Source organism: Hyperolius riggenbachi, chromosome 6 (genome assembly GCF_040937935.1).
Source record: "Hyperolius riggenbachi isolate aHypRig1 chromosome 6, aHypRig1.pri, whole genome shotgun sequence".
Lineage (NCBI taxonomy): Eukaryota > Metazoa > Chordata > Amphibia > Anura > Hyperoliidae > Hyperolius > Hyperolius riggenbachi.
This window is the reverse complement of record NC_090651.1, coordinates 344,292,728-344,320,656: the sequence shown is the minus strand read 5'-3', so window position 1 is coordinate 344,320,656 and position 27,929 is coordinate 344,292,728. Positions and strand designations below refer to the sequence as shown.

Here is a 27,929-nt window from a genome sequence, read left to right as displayed (position 1 = left end):
TTCTGCTCTCCCCTCCCGGCCAACCAGCCGCCGAGACCTGCAGCCAATCAGCGCGCAGAGCTTCGATAACAAGCCACGTGCTCCTTCGCAAGATGGCCAATCATTGTTCGGGACGTTTCCCCGGTATCCACGTGGTGGGCGGAGCGAGTCGGTGAATTCGACGGCCATGATGGAAGTGGGCAAAGTGTGGGAACCTGGGAAGGTCTTCTTCTGAGGACATGATGGGCTGATTGTTGCGTAACCCAACTTCTTGTACATAAGATAGCGGTGGGCCAGTGTCATTAGGGAGGCATCAGACATTATATTATGACATACTACCACTGATTAAAGCGGACCTGAGCTCTGAAGTCTTCTTTGCGCTAAAAGATAAGCGGCAGCATAATAAACTTTACAGAAAAACATTTCTTTGTTGCAGCTGGTACAAATTCTGGAATAAATCTGCAGTGTGTCTACTTCCTGCTTTCATGCAATACACTCACACCAGCTGCTGTTAAAATTTGATTTTTATGTTGACACTCCCGGTTTAACATCCTGTGCTTTCAAATGTGCTTATCTGCGGTGGCAGTCAGTTGACACGGGGAGATCAAATTACAACTTGTGATTAGACACAAATGAGGGGGAATTAGACACATTAAACTCTCGAAATACATACAAGGCGCATTTCTCTGTTTTCCTTCTGTCCTGTGCAAGAGTTCAGGTCCACTTTAGGAATACTTAAAGGAATACTGTATGGGGGGTAGGGGGGAAAAGAGTTGAACTTACCTGGGGCTTTTAATGGTCTCCCGCAGATGTCCTGTGCCCGCGCAGCCACTCACCAATGCTCTGTTACTCGCCTCCGGTTCACTTCCGGAATTTGCGACTTTAAAGTCGAAAAACCACTGTGCCTGCACAGCTGCATCCTCGCTCACCAGGAGGGTACTGCGTAGGCGCAGATTGTACTGGGCCTGCACCGCACACCCCCAGTGATGTCAGTGGGAGCGAGGACGCGGTCACACAGGCGCAGTGGTTTTCCGGCTTTAAGGTTGCAAATTCTGGAAGTGAACAGCAAGCAGGGGCCGGAGCATCGGTGAGCAGCTGCGTGGGCATAGGACGTCTGCGGGGGACCATTAGAAGCCCCGGGTAAGTTCAACTCTTTTTCCCCTTACCCCCTACAATACTCCTTTAAGCCTACAAAAAAAACCTTTAACTTAACTGGGCCTTCTTGCAGCCCCCAGCAAACATCCTGTGCCTATGCCATCCTTCCAGCGACCCTCCACAACCACCTCAAAGTTGGCTGGGTGCGACCAGCCGGTGGTTACTGTTCATGCCCCGAATCGCGTACACCCTGATCACACTTCCATCATCGGGAAAGTTCTGTGCATGTGCAGTAGCAATTTTCCCATACTGTGCATTAGGGCTGAACAATTTTTGTTTTTTAAACTGAAATTGCGATTAGGGGCAAGATGATCTTGAGATCGTCCAAACTGCGGTTTTCTGCGCAGCCGCTAGTACCGCTCTGGCTCCCAGCCCCCTCCTCCAGAAAGTCCCGCTTCGCCTTGCTGCATTGCCATGCAGTAACCCGCTGTAAAGTGGCAGCCAATGTTGCATAGTAACGACGGCAGCCAGGAAGTGACATGACATTATTATTTTGCGAGCGTGGTCCAAACCTCCACAGCTGCAGATCCTGCACACACAGGCCCGGATTTCTGAAAAGGCCACAAAGGCCACGGCCTAGGGCGATAAAATCAGATAAGATCAGAAGGGCGGCAGGACTTGGAGAGAGAAGAGGTCATATGTCAAAGTAAATCATCTCTTCTGTTCCCACAGCGCAGCCATCCAGCGCCCTGCTCTGCACTAATAGATGAATTCCAGAGTTCCCCAATCCCTGCACCTCTCACTTCCTGATGTGTTATAACAATCAGGATCAATCATAACTGTTACCTGATGATCCAATTATGATCGACATACAGTACAAGTGGATGTGAGAAATACCAGGGATTTACATTACAAAGCAGATAAAACTAAGTTCAGCTGAGTTCTAATGCAGGCATTCACAAACATTTCTGCTAGTTTCTTTGCCTTCTTTTTTACAGCTGTGACACTGACTGACCCCGGCAGTTGTAAATTACACTTTCTTATTTAGCCTGTAATTTATTCCTTTTTTTCTTCCTAGCCAGTGATCTCGTCTCTGCTTAAAGAGACTCTGTAACATTCAAAACATCCCCTGGGGGGTACTCACCTCGGGTGGGGGAAGCCTCCGGATCCTAATGAGGCTTCCCACGCCGTCCTCTGTCCCACGGGGGTCTCTCCGCAGCCCTCCGAACAGCCGGCGACTGTGCCGACTGTCATTTCAATATTTACCTTTGCTGGCTCCAGCGGGGGCGCTGTGGCGGCTTTCCATTCCGAACTACACGGAAATACCCGATCTCATTCGGGTCCGCTCTACTGCGCAGGCGCAGGAAACTTGCGCCTGCGCAGTAGAGCGGACCCGACGGCGATCGGGTATTTCCGTGTAGTTCAGAGCCGACAGCCGTCAGAGCGCCTGCGCAGGAGCCAGGAAGGTAAATAATGACGTCACCGCTGCCCGGACTCCACGGAGGGCTGCAGCGAGACCCCTGACGGATGGAGGACGGCGTGGGAAGCCTCATTAGGATCCGGAGGCTTCCCCCACCCGAGGTGAGTACCCCCCAGGGGATATTTTTATGTTACAGTTCCTCTTTAAGTTAACTCTTTCCTGACTCATTTTCTGTCCGTCAGCTCCGACCATCTATGAGAACTGCTGCAGCCTGGAATAAAAATGCTGTATGCTTCCCTTTCATTGCTAACCTGTCACTGTCACCTGAGCTGTTACTACCTCTATGCTAGTTTGTATGGTTTGGCATCCTTCTGCTTTCCTGTAGCATTAGAGCATTCTACCATCTTAGCCATCAGTAAAAGCAGAGAATTTTGAATCAGGATGATACCATTTATTGGCTTAAAAGAAAAAGAGTAATCTTTCTGCTAATAAGCCTTCTTCATACTTTGTTGCTGTATACTGCCAATATGTTATTATTATGTACATTCAGCATTCAAAAGAGATACGTAGATTTTTCAGCAAATATAAATAAATGTCATTCAGATGCTTTAAAGTGGAGCTGAACTCTTGCACAGGAAAGAAGGAAAACAGAGAAATGCACCCTGTATGTATTTAGAGAGCCTTTCGAATTCTTCCACATCTGTGTCTAATCACAAATTTGATATCTTCCCTGTGTCACCTGACTGCCACAGCATATAAGCTTATTTTAAAGCACAAGATGTTAATATATTTGTTTCCATGAAAGTAGGAATTAGACACACTGTCTATTTATTGCAGGATTTGTATCAGCTGTAACAAAAATGTTTTTATGTAAAGGTTATGTTGTTGCATATCTTTTAGAGCAGAGAGGAAGTTCTGAGTTCAGGTCCACACTAATTACAACCAAACATCCAAAGTGGGTCTTGACAGGATGTTTGCTACTTACCTGTTCTCTGTTTTGGATGGGCTTCTCTCCATTGCACTGCCCTGCCACCTGTTTGTGGCTCCAACTGCAGTCAGCCGCACAGAGGACAAAGAAGCAGTGCATGCTCTGGCCACTTGCTCTCCCTGTAATTTCCTGCTCCTGCCCAGATGTGCACAGCAACCGAGGCCGGTACAGTGTTATGCATTCTTGACGAGTACCGATCATACATCAGCGTAATTTCTCAAGTATGCATTCCCAGAACACTATCGGCTGCTGTGCACATTCGAGCAGGAGCGCAAATTTCCATCGTGAGAGGACAGAGCATCCACTGATTCTTTGTTCAATGAGGGGCACAGCAGCACAACTGAAATGAGCCCATTCAAACCAGTGATCGCTAGTCAGATAGTTGGACAGAATGTTTTTTGGTGGTGGTGGTTGCGGGGGGGGGGGGGGGCTTGGTGACAGCAGGCCTAGGGCACTGGTAAGTACAAATCCGGCCCTGTGCACACAGCTGCGTGGGAGGTTGCACAAGGGGACACATGGTGTGGACGGACCATGCACCTTTCAGTTCCGACTTGCAGTGGCGTAACAATAGGGACTGCAAGCCATGTAGCAGTGGGGGGTTCCAGGGCCGTTTTGGGGGCCGGAGGGGTTGCAGCATGGGGGGAGAGCATTGGCCACCTACATCGGTGGGGAGGGGGGCCACTCCCCCCCTCCCTCACCTCTTTCTCTCCTTTCAGCACTCCCCCGACAAGCATGAATAGGTGGCAGCAGCGGTAGGCAGGAACAAAGGCATACCTCCATGCGTTCCACACATCGGAGGTTCCGCTCTCGAAGGATCTGACGCTACTTACTGTTTATCAGGAGGTAGCGTGTGGCACTTAGAAACCGGACCTCTGCGGTGGAACACATGGAGGTATGCCTGTGTACCTGCCTGCCGCTGCAGGCTGCTGCCACCTATTAATGCTGGAGGGGGAGCGCTGAGGGGAGAGCCCAATGCGAGAGAGAGGGGGAGTGACCCCCTCCCCGCTGATGTAGGTGGCCAATGCTCTCCCCTCATGCTGCGATCCCTCCTGCCCCCCAAAACGACCCTGAGCGGGTCCCCCCCCCCCCCCCCAGACCATCAGGTCTCTTGGAGTCCTTCAGTTCCCTTCCAGTGTGCTGCTATCCTCTGAGGCCTGGAACCCACTGAAATCCGCAAACGCAAAACGCAACCGCTAGCATTTTGCATGAGCGGTTTGCAAGCGGGTTCATGCGAGTTTTCGGTCGCGTTTTGCAACAGTGTATTTTTTTCCTCAGCGGTTGTGTAGCGTTTTGCGTTTCGCGTTTTTATCCTGATTGGTCCTGTGAATTATTTTTAATTTTGTTACAGTGTGCTGAACCGCAAAACGCTAGCAAAACCGCTCAGTTTAGGTTTTGCTGAGCGTTTCTGCTAGCGTTTCAATACTTTACATTGAAGCGCTAACGCTCCCAAAATGCTGCAGGTCCTGCGTTTGCGTTTCTGGGAAACGCAAACGCTCCTGTGGAAGTTGCCCCATCCATTAACATCAGCTGAGCGTTTTGGCAAAACGCTAGCGTATCGCAGCGCTGCCAAAATGCTCAAAAAAAACGCTCTTGTGGGTTCCAGCCCTGAAAGTTTGCCTCCTCCAGCATGCGCAGACAGCTCAGATTTTTCTGAGGTGGCAGTGGCACAATAGTGCGCATCCGGAGGACAACAAGCGACCTGATTGACTGCGGGCGTGCTGGAAGAAGACCCAGGTAAGTAAAACTGAACACCCCCCCCCCTTTCCTTTTCAGCCCAGGTATCCTTTAAAAAGTAAATGATGGGGAGTGAGTGGAATTGTGGCTGTATTTGTTGATGGAGCTAATAGGGTGTTTTAGTTGCTGTACTCAGGTGGGAAAGAGTCCTCCATCTCTGACACTACCCCTGTACCTTACAGCTGTCTCACACAGTGTATTGACAGGAGGCCTACCCCTAGTAGGCCAATCTTCTTTTTCTGCAGCCCCCTCCCATGTCATGTGCAGCCCCCTGTTAAGTGTGTAAAGCCTAGTACACACTAGCAATTTTGATAGGCCAATCATTGGTCAATTTTACCACCTCCATGTAGTATGACCAATTACCTATATAATCTGCATAGAATTGAAAATCTGTTTGGCCCTCATACTACATGGAGGTGGTAAGATTGACCAATCGTTGGCCAATCAAAATTGCTAGTGTGTACTAGCCTTTACATCCATGTGCAGCCACCCCTTGCTGTCTTCTACAGCTACTCTTTTTCAAGTGTTGCTCTCCGATTGTAGCCCACCTGTTCATTTAACGCTTCCTCTTCCATATGCAGCAACCCCCTTTCTTATTATTATTATTTAGCATTTATATAGTGCTGACGTCTTCCGCAGCGCTGTACAGAGTATATTGCCTTATCACTTAACTGTACCTCAGAGGGGCTCGCAATCAAATCCCAACCATATGTCTATGTATGTATCGTGTAGTGTATGTATCGTAGTCTGGGGCCAATTTAGGGGGAAGCCAATTAACTTATCTGTATGTTTTTGGGATGTGGGAGGAAACCGGAGTGCCCGGAGGAAACCTGCGCAGACACAGGGAGAACATACAAACTCCATGCAGATAGTGCCCTGCAGGGACCCAGCGCTGCAAGGCGAGAGTGCTAAGCACTACGCCACCATGCTGCCCCCTATTCTATGACCCCCTTCAGCAGCAATGCCCTAGACTTGGGCCTGTGTGGCCTTTCCAGATATCCAGCCCTGGGAATCTTGTTGGTGGCTAATGCTGCATACACACTTGAGATAATGGCAATCATCTGCAGATCTGAAAATCCATCCTGGTGGATCTGATCTGCAGATAATCTGCAGATGATTGTCTGTTAAACAAGGTGTGTATGATGATCTGCAGATCTCATAGACTATGAATGCATTTTGCAGGAACTGATCTTTTGCAGATACTGATCTTTTGAATGTGTACAGCATCTGTGTGTGCAGCATCTTGCAAAGATTTCTATCAAATGAGGAGTTCAGCTCCATAGAATAGACTGTGTAGAGTATGACTCTCATACTACATGGAAGGGGGTAAAATTGGTCTGTGATCTTTCATTTTCCAAAGACTTTTATCTCAAGTGTGTATGCAGCATTAAATAAGCAGAGACTTTTGCTGTCATCTTTTATTTTTTTCAACATACAGTACATACACATGAGTAAGCACTAGAGGGCGATCCATTTCCTTGGCTTGTAGAATACATTTTTCTTATGCCACACATGAGAATACAAACAGTTGTTTGAGGACTTTATTTGAATTGCATTAACACTTTGGTTGAGAGAAAAAAAGAAAGCCCCCAAGTTGATTTTTGTACATTGAAAGGACATTGGCAAAGCATTCTGTATTTCAGTATGCTTAAGAAAACCTGTGGCTTTCAAAAGTAAGAAAGTTACATACTTACCTCAGTACAGGGGAGCCCCTCCTCCTCCAGAGGCTTCCCATGTCCTCCTGGAGACCACCAGCCCAGCACTGGGACCCTCTGGAAGTTTGCGGCTGAGCTCCCGTTCATGAACACGTCGTGCCTGCACCGTGACATGGAGCCGCTCAGGCTTAGCGGTAACAGCTAAGCCTCAGCGGCTCCATGCTATTGCTCAGTTGTGAGATGTCCTACACAGTGTGGCTGCGCTCATCCACAGACAGGAGCGCTGGGGCTTGCGCACCTCTGGACATGCCTTTGTTAAAGAGGTTCCGGGGATCACATTGCTGGATCTGTCGAGGCAAGGAGGATGGGGGAAGCATCTGGAATATCAAGAGGCTTCCATCTACTGCGGTGAGTACTTTAATGAGGCACATTTTTCCCTACAGGTACACTATAAAATTAAAAAAAAATAAAAAAAGACCTCTTTTTACAAGGCAGTCCTGTTCAGCAATAAGGCCATAGCTGAAACGCTGCATTCCCGCGGCAGAACGATGAATTAATACCCCCGAAATCCCAGGACAAAATTCCACGTCTTTTCAGGTCATGGATTGTGCTGCCCGGGGAGGCAGAGCTTTGCGCTGTAGCTCTGCCTCCAGTCGCTTCAATCTCCATGGATCTCCACCTCTTCCCGCCCCTCTCAGTGAAAGAAGACTGAGAGGGGTCGGGAGGGGGCGGAGATCCGCAGAGATTGACGCGAGTAGAGGCAGAGCTGCTGCACAAAGCTCTGCTTCTACCCAGAAGGAGCCCCGAATTTTGCCCTGGGGATTTGGGGGGTATTGATCGTTCTGCCGTGGGAATGCGGCATTTCAGCTATGGCCTTAGTGCTGAACAGGACTGCCTAGTAAAAATAGGTATTTTTTAAGGGCTTCAGACTCTATTTAAGTGCTTATACAAGGACAACCATTCCTAAGGGCACCTAACAGAAGTGAGTACATGGGGGAGTCAGAGCCAGTTCAAATTTCCGGATTAGCTCAAGTGTACTGCACATGTAATGATGGGCTCAAGCTCTAAGCACTTCAAGAAAACACAAGGTGAACATAAACTGATGAGACAAACAATTGTATCTATTCTCCAAAAAATGACCTTTTTAGATACCCCATGGTCTTATTAAATGTATACTGTTTCATTCTCTCTTCTCAAATTGACACTTTAATTGAAGTATGTCGGAGCCAAAAATCTATGAACTATTGATCCTTTTTATCTCTTTCCTGCTCTCAGTGGCCATTTTCTGCCAGGAAAGTATTTTATGGCTGTAGTGCCATAGGGTGCGTACAGACATCAGACTATAGTCGTTGGAAACGATCGTTACCGACAACATTGCCCGACGATCGTTCGTAAAAAGTGCACGAACGATCATTAAAACGAACGACCAACGAGATACGTCGTTGGTAAAGAACGATCCATTCTGCCAGATCTTTTCCAACGACCATCGTTCAAAAAGTAATGTCTGTACAACGATCGGTCGTTCGTTCTCAAAGCTTTGCACATGCTCAAACAGTTCTTTTTGACACTTGTGTTTGAAATCAGTTTATACATCATGTTGCGCACGCAACGCTCGTTCCAAGATCGTTCGTACACGAACGATGTTCAAAGTAGCCTTTCTTCAAACGATCATCGGCCGATACCTCCTTTAACATCGTTCGTCGTTCAGAACGAACGATCGTTATCGTATGTCTGTACCCTTATGGTTACGCTATAGTCCAACCTGGACAGAAGCTGTCACTTGCATACCTGATTTTTAACTCTTTCAGGCAGAGAAAGAAAAAAAGGAACACAGCATAGTCATTTGTGTGCTTGGCACTGTTCATACACATGTCTATCTCATCATGTCACCTCGCGTATCCACTAATTACTCAGAAGGAAGCAGAAGGATGGGAATTTGTGGACACTGTACTCCAAACAAAGCGTGGTTACTGTGGTAGTCTAAGAAGCACAATCTGAGATTGCTCTATGGGTTGGGAATGTATAGCTGGCTAGAAATTGAAATAGATGATTCACAATAACATTGATTTATAAAATGATGTATGCAGCAGTCATGTGTCAGCGAGTGTGGGATTTCCCTGCTGGTCCTGGAGTTTGTCGGGTTGCTGGAGATACACGAGGGTCTCACACAGACTCATATCCGGGGATGGGGGACACTGTGTGCGCCAGGATGTGAGAGATTACTGCAGAGAGAAAAGTCTAGGTTAGAGACATAAACAATGCTTTGCTGCAAGCATTTTATAAGATTATTGGCCGCGACTGTGAAGCTGTCCATACATTAGACAATAATTGTACAATCTTACCACATCTTTCTTTGTAGTATGACCACCAGCAAATTGAGAACACATTCAGCAGAGAGTTTTAAAGGGAACCTCAGGCGAGAGGGATACGGAGGCTGCCATATTTCTTTCTTTCTAAACAATGCCAGTTTCCTGGTAGCCCTGTTGATCTTCTGGCATAAGTACCTGATCTGCTGCATGCTTGTTCAGGGTCTATGGCTAAAAGTATTTAGAGATATAGGATCAGGAGGACTGCCAGGCAATTGGTATTGAGGACCGCGGTGTTAAACCCCCCTAAAGACCAGGGCATTTTTGACTAATTGGGCCACTGCAGCTTTAAGGCCTCACTGTAGGGCTGCACAACTCAGCACACGAGTGATTCCCCACCCCCCTTTCCTCCCCAGCTCTCTGTTGGTGGGGTCTGATCGCTCTCTAGTTGTTTGTTTGTTTTTTTATAAATATTTATTTTATTATTTATTAACCTCCTGGGCGATAATCCCGAGCTGAGCTCGGGGTATGTCGCGCAGGAGGAGTTCTCAGGCCCTGGTGGGCCGACTTGCGTAATTTTTTTTTGGTTACACGCAGCAAGCACTTTGCTAGCTGCGTGTAACTTCCGATCTCCGCCACTCGCCTCCGATCCGCCGCTACCCGCCGTGCCGCGCAGCCCCCCCCCCTCCCCGACCCCTTGCGCTGCCTGGCCAATCAGTGCCAGGCAGCGCTAAGGGGTGGATCGGGACTCCCTCTGACGTCACGACGTCCATGACGTCGGTGACGTCATGCCGCCCCGTCGCCATGACGACCGGGGAAGCCCAGCAGGAAAACTCTGATCGCCGAAGGCGATCGGAGTGGGTGTGGGGATGCCGCTGCGCAGCGGCTATCATGTAGCGAGCCCAGGGCTCGCTACACGATATAAAAAATTTAAAAAAAAGTGCTGCGCCCCCTCCTGGGCGATGTAATTATATCGCCCAGAGGGTTAAATAAATTTGTTCATTTTTTTGTTTGACCCACCCTCCGTGCCCCCGCCAGCCAGTCAGCTTGATCAGCTGTCATAGGCTTCAGGCCTCTTTCACATCTACCAACGTGTGCAGGAGCCGTTTCCTGCACACGTTATATGCCCTGCGGCATGTTGTCGGGAATCTGCGGTGCGACGCAATCAGTGGCGGTAGCTATTAATTGAACCTGACGGAAAACGCCAGCTCCCGGCGGATAAACTCTCTCAGGTGCATCGAACCGAAAACGTAGCGTTGGGTGTGAAAGGTAAAATTAAAGTCTATGGACTTTCATTGTACCTTGGTTAACGCAAAGAATTGCCTTTACGTTGAAACGCACGAAAAGGGCTCTGGTGTGAAAGAGCCCTGAGCCTATGACAGCCGATCACTTTTGTGGCACGTGGCACACGGCTGTCCCCAGTACAGCGCTGCTGCAGATCGCAGCGCTGTACAATGTTTATTGACGGCGACAGTCTCCGAGCGGTGATCGCCACTGGGCTCCGCTACGCCTTCCAAGTGGAGATGCGCGTGCATCGGTGTGCACGATCTCATGCTAGTCCCATAGAAGGCCGTTCAAGCCAATCAGCGTGGAGCGGTCCTGGGGCTGCCGCTGCGTTCACGCCAATTGACGTGGAGCGGTCGGCAAGAAGTTAAAAGGAAATAAATATGGCAGTCTCCATATCCCTCTCACCTCGGTTCCCTTTAAGTCTCTGCTATAAGCGAAATGTGAAAACTTGTTTGTTTTTGTTTGGACCCTTCCCAACGCTACAGAAAAAAACGTTATTAGCCTCTGTCCCTGCGATAGAAACGTACCCACTTACCATCATGAAAACAATTATCAGAACCAGTGATGATCGTAATCAGCTAAGTTTACGCGAAATTTCGTGTAAATTTTCGCAATAATGCCTATACGTAATTACTAATTGTTAATCATTCATAGTTACGCATTCATTTACGCATTACGTGTAATTTTGTGCCGACTTTGATGGTAAATAGCAAACCCCCATGCATGCTATTGCTACCAAAATTACTGCATATGTTAACTACTTGCCGACCGCGTCACGCCAATGGGCGTGGCCGCAGCCCCTGGACCGCCTAACACTGATCGGTGTAAGGTCCTGCGGGCCTGTTTTGCAGGAGATTGCGCTTTCAGTCTCTAGTGATCGCTGCTAGGAGACTGTTAGATGGCGAAACCGCCATCTTTTAAGTCCGTACAGCGCTGCGATCTAAGGCAGAGCTGTACTGGGGACATGGCTGTCCCCTCCAGAGGCTCAGGGGTGATTGGCTGTCATAGGCTGAAGCCTATGACAGCCGATCACAGTGAGTGGCTGGCTGGGGAGGGGAGGGCGAGTTCAAAAAAAAAAAAAAAAAAAAAAGAAATTTATTAGACAAATAATAATAAAAAAAATATTTATAAAAAATAAATAAACAATGCTGGGGGTGATCAGACCCTACCAACAGAAAGGGGGGGAGGAGGGAATCACTTGTGTGCTGAGTTGTGCGGTCCTGCAGCTTGGCCTGAAAGCTGCAGTGGCCAATTTAGCAAAAAATGGCCTGGTCTTTAGGAAGGTTTAACACTGCGGTCCTCATAGTGGGTACAAGTAAAAAAAAATTGTAAAAAAAGACCTTGTCATTTTAGAGAAAATCGATATTAAAAATGCAAAGAAAAATGTTTTTGAAACTCAAAACCATTGACAGTTTAAAAACCATTTTTTTAAAATCGATCTTCTCAAAAACTACAAAGTCTTTCTGAACAATTATTTTTTTGAACTTGTACCCGCTGATTGAATTATTACATTAACAATTTGTAATTACGTATAGGAGTAATCGGCTTTGGGGTCTTTGCTATTCATTGCAATTCATGCGGATACGCGAAAATTCATGCGTAATTACGAATGCTTACAATTACATATGAAAGTAATTACGCTTTTCCCCCAATTACCAATTACAATGCGTAATTACACATAGACGTAATTTCTGCTCATCACTAATCAGAACTCACTTAGATGGGGACACAGGACAATGAAAAAAATAAATGAAAGGTTCTAATCTTTTGCCAGAACTGTCAAAAACTCCAATAACATCAAGCTGATCTTTTTATCACAGGCTGTCTGTGCTGTAGGTTGCCAACTTCTCAGAGAATTTCAGTCTATGCCTCCCTCTTGCAGTCTGGTTAGCAGAATGATGCAATCAATCATCAGTGTTTTTTAGTATGATGCAATCAAGGTTGCATCAGCTGCAGCAGCCACATCCACTCAGCCTAGAAACTGACTCGTTTATCTCGTTTCTTCTTGTCATGTGATTAAAATGTCAAGGCCGATTCTTAGCTGCAGAAGCCTCAATTTACAAACAAGTGGGATCTGGTGTCATTCGGCTTTTATCCGATCATGGAGCTCCCCTCTAGATCAGAAAATGGGGGAACGAGAACCAACCTGCAAGAATGGAGGTCAGAGCAGAGGCCCAGCAGAGGAAGAATGACCACTGGTAATTGTAGGAGTTGTTCAAGACACGATCAGATGTGTTTCCTGTGTACACAGCCATTCCGATGATCAGGAAGACCGCTGTAATGGAAGAACGATAGTGTTATCTTATACGGTGGTCTCACACTGACATACCACTTCTGTTGAGAAAACAGCATCCTTGTGCTCACCAAGGATTTTATCGAATATTGTTTTCATTTTCATACCTTTCTTTTTTTGTGCAGAGACAAACTAAACTATTCTGAAGCGTGGAAGCCAGCACTTTAAAACCACCGCAGCGCTGTGTGCAGCGATTCCTAGTGCGATATCACTTGCGTTTCCCAGTGATTAGAAGCGCTGTACAGTAAACTGTAAAACGCTTTTGATTTGCGATTCAATTTTTTTTCTCCAATAAACTTCAGGTCCTTACAGTGGCATACCAACAGGGGATGCTGAGGTAGTGACCGCACCGGGGCCTATGGACCAGAGGGTCCCACTAGGGGCCCTCTTTCATCTATCTTATTAGCTTTGCATTGGTGCTATGCTGGTAATGATGAACGCGTACGTTAAAAAGGGGCGCTGGGAAAAAAGGGCGCGGGGTTTTAAACGATAAGCATGGATAACGTTTAAAAATGTATTGTACTGTATTTCGTTTAAAATTAATGTTTTATAAAGTTATAAATAATTAAATAATGTGCATTAAATCGGCAATTGTAAAAACGTTAATCTTTCGTTTAAATAGTGAAACGTATAATAACGTTTAAAAAATTTTTACTAAGTAACCCTCCCTGTACCTACCCCTAACCCCTAGACCCCCCTGTTGATGCCTAAACCTAAGACCCCCCCTGTTGATGCCTAAGTAACCCTCCCTGTACCTACCCCTAACCCCTAGACCCCCCTGTTAGTGCCTAAACCTAAGACCCCCCTGTTGGTGCCTAAACCTAAGACCCCCCTGTTGGTGCCTAAACCTAAGACCCCCTGTTGGTGCCTAAACCTAAGACCCCCCTGTTGGTGCCTAAACCTAAGACCCCCTGTTGGTGCCTAAACCTAAGACCCCCCTGTTGGTGCCTAAACCTAAGACCCCCCTGTGATAAGCATTAATAAAGTTTCAAAAACATAATGTGCGTTTTTTTCGTTTAAAAATAATGTAAAAAAAAAATTGTACTGTTTTTCGTTTAAAAATAATGTTTGAAAAAAATATTGTACTGTTTTTCGTTTAAAAATAATATTAAAAATGTATAAATCATTAAATAATGTGTAATCATGAGAAGCAGTAATAAAACATTAAGTCTCCGGGCGCCGCTTTTAAAACGTTATTTTTCTCCGGCGCCCTTTTTTCCTATCGGGCGCCCATTAAACGATATTTATTATGGGAGTGAATGGCGGCGCCCGATTTTTCCACTAGCCTCCTACGCCCTTTTTTACTGTTACCATGATGAACACCTCTATATGTGCATTGAGCTACAGTATATGTGCATTGCATAGTGGTAAGCCTTCATAAACTGTATCCTCAATTCACTTTTCTGACACTGCAGCTGTGCTGGGTAGGTTTTGGGGCACCATATCAATAGAGTGCTTGGGGCCCCAAGTCAAACTTGCACTGGGGCCCCAAGCTCCTTAGCTACACCACTGCGTCCTTACCTGATAAAGTCTCCACTGCTGCAGCTGCCAGGGATGCTGTCACCTTGCCCACATGATAGCTGAGGAAGGTGAGACAGGAAAACAGGATTCCAAACAGGAGGAAGGCCGTCGAGCAGATGAGGAGACCGCGGGTGGCATCGAGGAAGGCTGAAATAGAAATGCGCTTAACATAAGGACAACGCAATCTTGTCAACTGGCTCAGCATTCTCCCTTCATGATATGCTTGTCACTGACCCTGCTATATACATTGTCAGAAGCCCCGTACAGATATTCTGGCCAATGTACTGCATGCACTGTCCTAAAGGGGAGGACAGGCAGGATGCATGTACTGTCCTGAGGGGAGGAAGGAGGCTGCATGCACAGTCCTGAGGGGAGGTGAGGGGAAGAGTAGCAGGAGGCTGCATGTACTGTCTTGTGGAGGTGGGGGGGAGAGAGACAGAGGATTATGGCAATTTGCACATTTGAGCTTCCACTGGTCCTTATCCAGATTTAGTTATAGGCACATTAGGCAAGTGCCTACAGGTAATTGATACTATTACAGACTGGCAGAATATGGCTGGCCCCACCTCTGTTCCTCTCACTGCTGGTATCTGCCATTTCTCTTGCTTCCCATTGCAGAGATTTTACAAGACTGTACACTCAACTGTACCCAGATGTCGTGTTAAATCCATGGAGACAGGAAGTGAGGGTCTCTGGGGGCGTGGCCGGATTTGTACTCTTTACTGCCCTAGGCCACTGTCACCAGCTGCCCCCACCCCTCCCCTTTTCCCTCCAGTATAGGTAGCCTGGTGACCCTCCCCCTTCCTTCTAGTATATGTAGCCAGATGGCCCCTACCCCCTTTCCCTCTAGTATAGGTAGCCAGATGACCCCTCCCCCTTTCCCTCTATTATAGGTAGCCGGATGACCCCTCCCCCTTTCCTTCTAGTATACATAGCCTGATGACACCCCCAGTATTGGTAGCCAGATGACCCCTCCCCCTTTCCCTCCAGTATAGGTAGCCAGATGACTCCCTTAATCTCTCCTTTTCCCACCCCCCTTTCAGTATAGGTAGCCAGCTCGCCTTCACCCCGCAGCAGCCATCTGTGTCACTCATTTCTCTGCTCCTCTTCAGTGCAAAAGCGTCCTCTTCCTATCCGTCTCCAATGCTGCCCAAGTCTATAGCCGCCGGACACAATGCAAAGATGCACAGAGAGCAAGGTGGCTGCTGCACAGGCGGCTGGCAGCAGAGTACTGCAATCAGGTGCTTGCCTGACCTCCTTGCATTGCAGCCTGCTGCTTTGGTGCCCTTCCTCCCGTGGTGCCCTAGGCCATGGCCTAGAAGGCCTTGGCCTAAATCCGGCCCTGTCTGGGGGCGCAGATGGCAATAATAACCCTTAAAAGTTTCTAAAATGATAAACAGAAGCCTAGAATCGGGCCACAAGTGGTGAGTCGGTAAGCCCTGAATACCAGAAACAGACACCTCACCTATCCCGGTGAGTCTGTGGCACAGGTTTTTGGTACATTGTTGCCAGATGCCTTGGTGGAACAGGTCTTTCCCAAAATTCACCAGCCAGTAGTCACTGAGGATCCCGGTGAGCAGCATGATGAAGGTGAGGGAGGCACAGGTGATCCCGACAACGTTACCACACAACATCTTCCTCAGGGTTGGCCCAGATGGCAGCTATAGGGGAAAAGCAGATGTTCACTCATTGGTGTATGGTCATCATCAAGAGCAACACAACGATAATCATGCAGTATAGCATCTTATACTGACGAACATTGGGGATGATTTGCTATAACCAGAGCAGGATCATCTACTAGGCGGGTGCTTGGGGCGCAGTGGGTGTCAAGGGGCCCACCTGCCACCTTCCCTGACCTCTCTTCACTTCAGCTTACTAAAAGGACCACAAGGTGGCCCCAAATCTACTACCTTACCTAGGACCCCATTATCCATCTCTGGCTATAACCACTTCAAAGAACAAACTCTCACAAGTTACAAACAGAAAAAAAAAAAATCGTGATTAGACATTTATCAATTCAAAAATGCTGGCAGGGAAGTCATGAGTGGGTCTGCACATGACCCACGGTGACCACATAGGAATTTACAAAGCGATTACCACCTGTAATGCAGCCCTACGATGTCATTAATGTGCGCCGGCTTTCTAACAAGCAACATTAACCTCTTCTCACCCCTACCTAACACTAATCCTGCCCTCTTAGATGCCTAAAATTAACCTACCCATTTCCAATGCCTAACACTAAGCTCTCCTGTCTTCTGCCCAACTCTAACCTCCCCAACTCCAATGCCTAATACCTCTGCCCCTCTTGGATGGCTCAGACTAACCACCACCCCTACTCGATGCTTAAATTGCAAATTCCGATACTACACATATGCCAATTGGGAAAAATCATACTGCGCATGCAGTTGGGAGCTATGCACATGTGCGGCAGCTGTAAATCTCATTGCACCTGCAGTTGCTGCAGTTGTTCAGGATCTACGGCTAAAAGTATTGGAGGAAGTTGATCAGCAGGGCTCCCAGGTAACTGGTATTGTTTAAAAGGAAATAAATATGGCAGCCTCCATATTCCTCTTGCTTCAGTTGTCCTTTAAAGCAAGGCTGGAGGGGGGAAACTCGCTCGAGGTTAGATACTTACCCATGTAAAGGGAAGGCTGTAGATCCTATGGAGCCTGCCCGGCCCTGTCTCCATGCCCTCAAGCCACCATTATCCCCATTTGAATTTCCATGGCAGGCTTTGCGTTACCCCATTTTACTGCAATAGGGTGCAAAAGCAATTAAATTCTATGGAGACTTTCACACTTCTTGCTGCAGCACGTAACCGCAAACACCTAGGTTAGCGGACGGAGCTTGGGGTGATGAAAGTCTATAGGCGACACAGTAAATGTAAACAACGGAGAGCGGTGCGTTGCAGCGCACATGTACAGGCCATCAGGAATCCCAGCAGTGATGTACTTCCTGTCCAGCGGGGAGTATGTCACTGAGCAGGGACGGAGCTATGCATACTGTATGTCTATACGCTCTGCCACAGGGTCATATGATTGACATTTTTTGTGATACCATGTAGCAGGAGCATCGCAACGCAAAAAAAATAGGTATAAAACCGGCCTAAAAGACGAGCATTTCTGTACTGCGCATGTGGGATCAGAATATGCGATCCAGAGGGAATTAGAGTTAGGGGTCGGAAGGGGGAAGTTAGATTTAAAGGGAATCTGAAGTGAAAATAAACTTATGATATAATGATTTGTATGTGTAGTACAGCTAAGAAATAGCTAAGAAATAGAACATTAGTAGCACAGATATGAGTCTCATATTGTTTCCAGTACAGGAAGAGTTAAAGAAAACCTGAACTGCAAATTAAAAGTCAAAGTAACCATACACAGGTCATACTTGCCTCCCGTGTAGTCTATTCATCAATCTCTTTCTCCTCTCCTGTGTCCTGTTTGTCTACTGTGATCCAGGGAATTCTCCGTCCTCCATTTTAAAAATGGCCATTACCCCATACCAGCTTTCTGATCAACACACTGTTAAACTGTAACATCGCCCACTTGAGCCATAGGGAAACATGGACATTACTTGGCACATCAGTTGTCCACTCAGCTATAACTGACATCAAATGATAAATAACTGACAGCAACTGATATATTTCAGTTCTGACAAAATGTTGTCAGAACTGGAAGGGATCATTGTCAGAAGAAAATGGTGAGTTTCTGAGAGGAACGGATGGCAAGGTAACTATTTAATGTTCATTTGAAGTTACCTCATGTGTTTATTTTAAACCACTTAAGGACCGGCCGAGTTTTGGCAGATCTGTGCTGCGTGGGCTTTTCAGCCCGCAGCACAGATCGGGTAATAGGCAGGGCATGTCCTGCCGGGGGGGGGGGGGGGGTCTGATCGCGGCCGGCCATCTGCGTTTTGCGGGGGGGCTCCTCAAAGCCGCCCTCCGCAGCCATTTCCGCCCTCACGCTGCTTACCTCCCTCTCCCTCTTCCTACGTAAAGCGCAGGACGGACTTCCGTCCTGCGCATTGAAGGATAGGCTTCCGCCTATCAGATGCCGGCGATCCCCGGCCAATCAGAGGCCGGGGATCGCCGATCTGCCCTACGGCGCTGCTGCGCAGCAGCGCCGTATGATGTAAACAGCGGGGATTTCTTCCCCGCGTGTTTACATTTTGCCGGCGAGCCGCGATCGGCGGCTCTCCGGCTGTTCACGGAGACACCCTCCGTGAACTGACATGAAAAGGCCGCTCGATCGAGCGGCCGTTTCCATGGTAACCCACTTAAGACCTGCTGACGCCTATGGGCGTTAGCTGGTCGTTAAGTGGTTTTAAATAATTGTATTCAGTACAGGTTCCCTTTAAGAAACTTTAGTTGTTATCTATGCAAAAGAGCTTCCCTGTGAGCTCCGCCACTTTATAAAGTCTTGGGCAGCACTGTCTTTTGAAGCTCTTATCTCAACTGTCTGGCCTAGTGCACACCAGAGCGGTTCGGCTGCGGTTTGCGATCCACTTGCGGGTGCGGATCCGCTAGGGTAATGTATTTCAATGGGCTGGTGTACACCAGAGCGGGAGGCGTTTTGCAGAAACGCATACTCCCGGGCTGCTGCAGATTTTGGATTGCGGATGCGTTTCTGCCTCAATGTTAAGTATAGGAAAAACGCAAACCGCTCTGAAAAACGGCACTTCAGAGCGGTTTGCCAGGCGTTTTTTGTTACAGTAACTGTTCAGTAACAGCTTTACTGTAACAATACATGAAATCTACTACACCAAAAACGAATCACAAAACCGCAAAATGCTAGCTGAAACGCTACAGAAAAAGAAGAAAAAGCGTTTTAAAATCTGCTAGCATTTTGCGGATCTGCTAGCGGTTTTTGGTGTGCACCAGGCCTCTCTCATTGTTTATTCTTTATTTTTATTTTTTTCTGCAGAGAAAAAGTTCAAAGATTCATTAGCCTGCTCTGTGAAATCATTTAGAATGCTGAGTAGTGGGTAAACTGAAAATATTAGAGAATGATGCAATGTTATAAAAAAAAAAAGCTATATACCTGAAAATAAAAATACGACACCATTTTCTTTCAAACTAATGTTCTATTACTTATCCGTATTACACAACCAATTAATTATATCAAGAGGGTTTTTTTCACTTCAGTGTCTTTTTAAAGTCTGAGAAATGTAAAAAGAAAAAAAAAACTTTTTTTTATTTAAAAAATGAATGTGAAATGTATTGTTTTTTGCGTTGTTTTCTGTAGTTTGCTGATTGTGTACACTACTACAGTATGTCTGAAGTGTGTGTGCTATTACCTAAGCCGTGTTTCTGTAAACCTGATGCATCATTGTTTCCAATCTGCAGAGTTTAGCGCTGGTGCAGCAGAAGGTGAGCTCTCTGTACAGCTAGAGAGACCGGCTGATGTTATTTTCAGGGCTGTGAGGAACTAACCACATCTCTAGCTCACAAGTGACTGAAGACCGCAGAGCTGTGAGTTTAGAAACCCACAGGTGTGACAGGCCCCTCTCTCAACAACTTCCGAGGAAACAACTCACACTGTCCCCCACAGGGCCCACACTAGAGAGATCCTGAGGGGTGACGAGGAACATCTACTGTCCCCACACAACTGAGATGAGGAGGAGGGTTACTGCAGCAAGGAAATATGAAGACATATGTACAGTCATCTCCACCACAACTCCCACCATAGAGGGTTCATCAGCAAACAATACACACATGACTAGGGCAGATCTTTGTTTCCCTGCAAACCCAAAGCTCCTAACTGTCCCCTTTTCTGCAGCACAGTGTTTTGTTCATACATCTGGCCTGTAGATGGCACTGTGCTACTTGCATCTCTTGTAAGATAATCTGCACTGCTGTGGGTTGGTGGCTCCTGTTGATGCATGCTGGACTCGAGACACATAGCAAAGTACTGCTTAAAGTGCACCTGAGATTAGGGGGGGGGGTAAAGTTTTATACATACCTGGGGCTTCTTTCACCCCCACTTCCGTGCAGATCGCTCCCACGCCGGTGATTAAAACCTCCTTAGATTTAGGGCTTCCTTACCAGCCGCGTTCTCCGCGTCCAGTCGGGGCTGTCGGTGCAGTGTGGCCAAGCGGGCTCCCCCATCTCGCTCCTGCGGCTGGGAGTGCTCTGCGCCTGTGCCAACTGGTGTCGCCTACTTGGGGTGGGATTGGGGTTGTGCAGGTCTGGGGCGGTTCTGTACCTATATGCAGAAGGTGCAGCGGAAACATTATTATACATTACTTGCCCCTGGCGAGCAAGTCTCCTCCGCCTCCTGGTTAGTTTGCAGGTGCTGTGCTGCTAGCCAATCACCATGCAGGGAATGAAGCCGCATGGTGATTGGCTGGCTGCACAGCACCTGCAAGCTAACCTGAGAGTGGAGGAGACGTGATCGCCAGGAGCAGGTCATGTATAATAACGTCTCCTCTTACTCTCACACTGAAACCTCCCTCTACCTATGCCTAACACTGATGCTGGGAATACACGATGAGTATTTTCAGTAGATTTACTGGCCAATTGATTTTCTAATTGTTTTTCTGATCAATTTCCATTCACTTCTATGAGAAAATCGATCAGAAAAACGATCAATCAGATCGGACCTGTTGGAAATCATCCATCGAGCCATCTATTTGCCCGAAAAACTCATGGTGTGTTCCCAGCAAAAGACCCCACCTGGTGCCTATTAACCACTTCCCCCCACTGCCTAACCTTAACTAACCCCGCCCTGTTGACTAACCCTTAGGCCTGGAACCCACTGAAATCAGCAAACGCAAAACGCAACCGCTAGCGTTTTGTCTGAGCGGTTTGCAAGCGGATTCATGTGCGTTTTTGGTCGTGTTTTGCAACATTGTATTTTTTTGCCCAGCGGGTGCGTAGCGTTTTGCGTTTTTATCCTGATTGGTCCTGTGAATTATTTTTCATTTTGTTACAGTGTGCTGAACCGCAAAACGCTAGCAAAACCGCTCAGTTTAGGTTTTGCTGAGCGTTTCCGCTAGCGTTTCAATACTTTACATTGAAGCGCTAACGCTCCCAAAATGCTGCACGTCCTGCGTTTGCGTTTGTGAGAAACGCAAACGCTCCTGTGGAAGTTGCCCCATCCATTAACATTAGCCCAGCGTTTTGGCAAACTGCTAGCATATCACAGTGCTGCCAAAACGCTGCCAAAAGCGCTCCTGTGGGTTCCAGCCCTTAACCACTATTCATCGGATGTCACAATTACCATTCATTGCCACTAATTACGGCTTTTAAAATTCCCGCGTACGTCGGCACCATTTTTAGCGGCGCTCGTCCTGCGCCATTTTTACCTGATCAATGTTACTGCATGCTGGAGATAGCAATACAAACTCACCTCGGTGACTGATCCAGAGGTGCGCCCCCGATAGTGCATTCTAAACATTTGTCTCAATTATGAATGATATAGTCATTTTTTTAAGCTTTTTAATCTGGAAATTATCACTAAATATTGTTATTTACTATGTTAAATAAAGCACTCATTAGTCTATGTAAAAAAAAAAATAAACCAGTTGAGTCATGTGACTTGAGACGTCAGGTGACATCAGTACTGGCTGCAGAGTAACTGCCAGATCGCACACTTGGCTTCAGCAGGGCTGACAGAGGAGTACAGGGATCCCAATGGATCCCCAACAGACCGAAAACAACAATCAGAGGCCCCTGATTGTGTCTCGGTAAGACTCTGTTTTGCTGTACTATGTTCCTTATGCTTCTCTGGGTCTGGAGGGTCTTGTTATTGCAAAATGATAGCTTAGTACAGTTACAGGTGGGCTTTCTGAAGCAGTTATTCTCACGAGGTCAGAGGAGACAGGCCTGCATGGTGGCGCCCTCTAGGGAAAGCAGAAATAGAGCTCGTCACTTGTCTAGTTGAGGGGACCCACGGCCAGGGACAGATTTCATGACAGGCTGCAAAGGCCCTGGCCATGTTCGACTGCAGCCCGAGGGATCACCTGAACATGAAAGAGGGGTTGTTATTGTTACATATGAAAGAAGAGGCTGAAAATGGGCAGCAACACATAAAAAAATGAAACTAATGTCCAAAGCAGCTATTCATGAAGTAGAGGGACTGCAGAACGATACACATGGAAGAGGGGGCTGCACATAGAATGGGAGGGTGTTGCTGTAGCAGTGGCTGAATAGTGTCCTGGTTAACTGCTTGCCGACCGTGTCACGCCGATGGGTGTGGCCGCGGTGGCAGCCCCAGGACTGCCTAAAGTCCTTGGGGCCTGTTCTGCAGGAGATCGCTCCGCAGCCTCCTAGCGGCAATCACTGCTAGAAGACTGTTAGACGTTTCGCCGTCTAATTACCCCATACAGCGCTGCGATCTAAGGCAGCGCTGTACTGGGGACAGTCGTGTGACACAGCTGTCCACTCCAGTGGCTCTGGGGTGATTGGCTGTCATAGGCTGAAGCCTATGATAGCCGATCACAGTGATTGGCTGGCAGAGGGAGGGGAGGGACTAGCGGAAAAAAAGGAAATTTATTAGGAAAAAAATAGAAATAAATATTTACTGAAAAAATAAAAATAAACATTGGGCGGGGCGATCAGACCCCACCAACAGAAAGCTCTGTTGGTGGGGAGAAAGGGGGGGGGGGTCACTTGTTTGCTGACATGTGCGGCCTGCAGCGAGGCCTATTTTTTAAAAAATGGCCTGGTCTTTAGGGGGGTTTAACACTGCGGTCCTCAAGTGGTTAAGAACACCGCCTTAGACATGGGAGACTAAGGATTGAATCCTGGCTAGGGTCAGTACCTATTCAGTAAGGAGTTAAAGGCAAGACTCCCTAACACTGCAGGGTGGCCTCTTGAGCGCATCCCAGTGGCTGCAGCTCTTGAGTGCTTTGAGTCCGACAGGAGAAAAGCGTTATACAAATGTTTGGATTATTATTATCACATGAAAGGGGAGCCACAACAAACTTGGCCTAGGGGCACAAAAAGTATAAATCCAGCCTTGATTAAGCTTACAGGTCTATAGTTTCAGTTTCTGATTTCATCTTTCAGTAAAGAGTGGATTGGCCTGAAGAGGAGTTTGCTGCCTCTGCTATATCAGCTTTCTGAATCTTTGTTTCTTTTTACAGTGTCACACTTCCTGTATCTTCATCCACTGAGAGACCTCCTGCATTGTCTCCAGTGCTTGGACCTTGTCCTGCAATGGCCCCGGTCTTTAGACTGCCTGTATATTCATCAGATGAGAGACCTCCTGTATTGACTCCAGTGCCTGGACCTCGTCCTGCAATGGCCCGAGTCTTTAGACTGCCTGTATATTCATCAGGTGGGAGACCTCCTTCATTGTCTCCAGTGAATAGACCTCATCCTGCAATGGCCCCAGTCTTTAGACTGCCTGTAAATTCATCAGATGAGAGACCTCCTGTATTGTCTCCAGTGCCTGGACCTCGTCCTGCAATGGCCCCAGTCTTTAGACTGCCTGTACATTCATCAGGTGGGAGACCTCCTGCATTGTATTCAGTGTTTGAACCTCATCCTGCAATGGTCCCAGCCTTCAGACTGCCTGTATATTCCTCAGTTGAGAGAGCTCCTGTATTGTCTCCAGTGCCTAGACCTCGTCCTACAATGGCCCCAGCCTTCAGACTACCTGTGTATTCATCAGATGACAGACCTCCTGTATTGTCTCCAGTGCCTGGACCTCATCCTACAATGGCCCCAGCCGTCAGACTGCCTGTGTTTTCATCAGAGGAGAGACCTCCTGTATTTTCTCCAGTGCCTGGACCTCGTCCTGCAATGGCCCCAGCCTTCAGACAGCCTGTGTATTTATCAGATGAGAGACCTCCTGTATTGTCTCCAGTGCCTGGACCTCGTCCTGCAATGGCCCCAGTCTTTAGACGGCCTGTACATTCATCAGGTGATAGACCTCCTGCATTGTCACCAATGTCTGGATCTCCTACTGTGATGTCCCCAGTCACTTGCCTGCCTGTAATGACATCAGTGGTGGGACTTCCCACAGCATCACCTACTATGACACCTCCTGTTGTGGCAACAAGACCTTCTGTGAATACACCAGCCATGCGACCTTCTGCAATGCCCCTGCCTATAACAACACACAGGATGGCCACAAGAGTACCCGCAACCACTACAGTGATTTATACACCAATTAAACCAGTTATACCACAGGTGACCACACCAACAGTGCAGATGAAGCAACGAAAGACCAAACTACCGACCTCATCGGTAATTACACCAGCGACACAGCTGATACCACCACCAGCACTGGAAACCACAAAGAACATGACAACACCATCACAGACAAATATGGAAGAGCTTACACCCCAACAGTCAGCCACTGTGAACACAGAAGGTCCACGTCATAGAAAAAAGAACACTGAATCAGATACACCTCTGGTGGTGATGCGACGATCCAAGAGGCTGAGGAAACAGATGATGAAGAACCTCAAGAACTGGCCACGCTGCTATCCATTACGAGACCGAAGACCACCAGCTCGTCTCTGTTATTAAACAGGAACCATAAATATAACTGAGCATGGGAACTAAACCACCCAAACTACTCTATCTTTGTCTTTTCATAGGTGACATCACATGGTCATGGTCATCAACATAAATGGTCAATTAGATGCTAATAATTCTAGCTTGCATGCAAATTTTATGCAAATTGTATGCCGTTTGGAGCTTAGCCAATCAAATGTACTTCTTGTCCATTCTGTTTAGCCCAGTTCCAAGCTCCATACAGTTTGCATGCAAGCAAACTGGAATGGTTTTCATCTCATTGACCATCTCTGGTCATCAAAGGAGCAGAACAAGCTCCGCAGCTTCTAGACACTCTCAGCATGGGCATAGCAATCACCCCTGCAACCCCTGCCATTGCAGGGGCGCCCAGAGGCTTTGTGGGCCCCGCCTCCTCCCTCTCCCCAACTGCAAGTGCAGTTAGTTAGCAAAAAAACCTCTATGTTTGCTCACAAAAACCATGTGTAGGAGAGTGTGTAATTGTTTCCTGTTTCCAGACACTGCTTCACAGCAGAAAGCTCTCTGCTGCCATTCACCAGCTCCCGATCACGTGACCCTCACGGGGCTTGGGGACCAAGGGGGCCCCATGCTATGAGTTTTGCAGGGGGGCCCTATTAAGTCTAGTTACACCCCTGACTTTCAGCACTGTTTTAAAGAGGAACTCCAGTGAACATTTTACTGTTGGCAGGTGATGTAGCTGCTGCATGCTGTTTTGGCAGTTGGAAACAGCTGTAAATAGCGATTTCCCACAATACAGCAAGGTTCATAGACAGGAAACTGCCAAGAGTATGTACTTTTCTTGTGGGAGGGGTTTCTTTGTGGGAGAGGTTTCACCACAATATCAGCCATTCAGAGCCCCCTGATGCTCTGTTTGTGAAAAGGAACAGATTTCTCATGTAAAAGGGGGTATCAGCTACTGATTGGGATAAAGTTCAATTCTTGGTCGGAGTTTCTCTTTAAGGTAGAATGCCCTTGTATGTTCACACCCCGCTGATGGTGCCCCCAGAGGCACAAAGCTGCCGCCGGTGCTGCAATGTAGGTAAAATCGGAGCAGGGTGACTGCTGTTTATTGTTTAACCCACCTTTTAAAAGGGTAGATAGATAAGTGAAAATTAAAGCAAGAGGATGGATAGTCCAGAGGCTTCTGGGATCCTTCTCCAGGCCATCGATCTAGTGCTGGGTTCCCCTTTATCTTCTGGCTGGGAGTGATCAAGCACATCCGCACTGGGCATGTGCGAGTATGGTCCGCACATGCTCAGTACACCGAAGCCACTCGTGATTTTTTTTCCTCTCTGCATGAGTGCTTAGTCCTGCTTGGCATGCACGGACCCCACATGGATATGCGCTCATTCATTGCTGCCATTCTGGCCAGAAAAAGCGGATTCTCCTGGCAACGGTTGAGGCTCAACTTTTGAGTCCTTGGGCTCTCTAGGAAACCTCCTTAGGGTCTCTGGTCCCTCCACATGCAGTGCAACCAAGCTATGTGGGTGTGGCTGGTCAATGTCTGTCAGCCCAAACTATCACAAGCAATCACTTTAGCCGACAACATAAAATAACGAGTACGTTATATTAACAATAAAGCACTAATCAGTATTGCATAAAAAAACATGAAAAATAGTTGAAATCTGTATATTAGGGTGCATTCACAGTGGGACGTTATTGTCCTGCGTTTTAAAGTCACTATAATGCAGGTTAATGCACTGTATTGTTAAGCTTATGCGACATTCACAGTGCGTTACCTCTAAACACGGACGTTAACTTAAAGAGAACCCGAGGTGGGAATTACTAATACTATTGGGGCACAGAGGCTGGTTGTGCACACTAAGACCAGCCTCTGTTGCCCCATCGTATGCCTCCATGTCCCCCCTGCTCGCCGCTATAGACCCCGCAGTGCTGGCGACACGCAGCGTGTCGCCAGCACAATGTTTACCTTAGCGCTATCAGCGCCGCTCCCCCGCCTCCTCCGCATCGGCGCTACCCGCCCGCGTCACTTCCCTCCTATCAGCGGGAGGGAAGGGACACGGGCGGGTGCGCCGATGCGGAGGAGGCGGGGGAGCGGCGCTGATAGACAGCGCTAAGGTAAACATTGTGCTGGCGACACGCTGCGTGTCGCCAGCACTGCGGGGTCTATAGCGGCGAGCAGGGGGGACATGGAGGCATACGATGGGGCAACAGAGGCTGGTCTTAGTGTGCACAACCAGCCTCTGTGCCCCAATAGTATTAGTAATTCCCACCTCGGGTTCTCTTTAAACAGATACAGAGAGGTATACTTTTCATTGCCTGTATGCTCCACTGTATCTACTGTATGCCACGGTAATGCAGTGTTAATGTGCGTTACCACCTTATTTTTGTGTTGCGCTGTAATATCCTGCTTTGCGACTTTAACGTCGCATTACAACGCAACGTCCCGCTGTGAATGCGACCTGAAAGTTCCCAGTCCAGCAAACACAGCCCTATTGTTTGTACCACTGTACTACTTCTTCCCAAAAGACACCTCTGTCCTTCAAAGTTCCCTCAAACACAAATAAAAACAGAGAAAGCACTACAGTGAAGTTTCACAGCCAAAAACATGCATGATAAACATGCGTTAGGTGGAAGCAACTTGGTAAGTGTAAAAGGGGCCTAAAGGAAAATTAGAGCATTAGTGGTTCTGTTGACTTTTTCTATTCAGTAAATAATGAAATGACTTCTATGACAAACTTTTCATGAAGGAGAAATGCATTGTGTTCTGTTACCTGTAGAGTAGCCTTATTATGGCGAGGGCTGCGTCTTCTCGTCCTCTTCCTGAGTGGTCTGCTGGGAGCTCTTGTCACTTCTCATACTCATGTAGCGAGGGGGGAGCGGCTGTGAACTGCCTTCATCGACTGTGGTTACACAGATAGCAGTTACTCAGCCAGTGCCGCCACTAGCAGGACAGAAACCTGTCAGTCTGACATGCTTTATTCTCTGTTTAAGTCAAGCACTTGTGGTGGTGTGAAAAAAAAACATCACATGCACAGAGCAAAAATGTACAACAGCTAAAAGTGCTTCTCGCTGCAGCCAGCTAGTTCATGCACTTGAGTATTCTACAAAGATGCGGCCTAAAGCAGTAGGGCTAACTGTCACGGTCTCGCCGTGGCAGTTCTGTTTTGACCCCTCCCTCACGGTGTCACGGGGCGGGGAGCT

The 27,929-nt window shown here is 47.5% G+C and overlaps 2 protein-coding genes across 3 annotated transcripts; one reads left to right on the top strand and one right to left on the bottom strand.

The window, feature by feature from the left end:
* Window positions 1–7,756: 7,756 nt before the first annotated feature.
* LOC137522965 (lens fiber membrane intrinsic protein-like) lies at window positions 7,757–27,625 on the bottom strand. 2 transcript variants are annotated; one of them, XM_068243134.1, is made up of 5 exons: window positions 27,500–27,625; window positions 15,744–15,939; window positions 14,279–14,425; window positions 12,611–12,739; window positions 7,757–9,093 (listed from the first exon to the last, which is right to left on the bottom strand). In XM_068243134.1, the coding sequence occupies exons 2-5, from the start codon at window positions 15,910–15,912 to the stop codon at window positions 9,035–9,037; spliced, it is 504 nt and encodes a 167-aa protein (XP_068099235.1). In that variant the 5' UTR covers window positions 15,913–15,939; window positions 27,500–27,625; the 3' UTR covers window positions 7,757–9,034. The 2 variants fall into 2 exon arrangements, with proteins under 2 accessions (XP_068099235.1, XP_068099233.1); XM_068243132.1 differs by lacking the exon at window positions 27,500–27,625 and adding an exon at window positions 21,628–21,768.
* Window positions 21,833–24,795, top strand: LOC137521794 (uncharacterized). Its single transcript, XM_068241532.1, has 2 exons — window positions 21,833–21,964; window positions 23,366–24,795. The coding sequence occupies exons 1-2, from the start codon at window positions 21,912–21,914 to the stop codon at window positions 24,756–24,758; spliced, it is 1,446 nt and encodes a 481-aa protein (XP_068097633.1). The 5' UTR covers window positions 21,833–21,911; the 3' UTR covers window positions 24,759–24,795.
* Window positions 27,626–27,929: the final 304 nt, after the last annotated feature.

Coding starts and splice junctions, on each gene's coding strand:
- LOC137522965 (XM_068243132.1), bottom strand. CDS start 21,675: ATGTTTAGAATGCACTATCGGGGGCGCACCTCTGGATCAGTCACCGAG. Junction 12,740..14,278: donor AGCAGTGGAGACTTTATCAG/GTAAGGACGCAG, acceptor CTTCCATTACAG/CGGTCTTCCTGATCATCGGA. Junction 9,094..12,610: donor TCTGACCTCCATTCTTGCAG/GTTGGTTCTCGT, acceptor TTCTCTCTGCAG/TAATCTCTCACATCCTGGCG.
- LOC137521794 (XM_068241532.1), top strand. CDS start 21,912: ATGGATCCCCAACAGACCGAAAACAACAATCAGAGGCCCCTGATTGTG. Junction 21,965..23,365: donor AGGCCCCTGATTGTGTCTCG/GTAAGACTCTGT, acceptor TTCTTTTTACAG/TGTCACACTTCCTGTATCTT.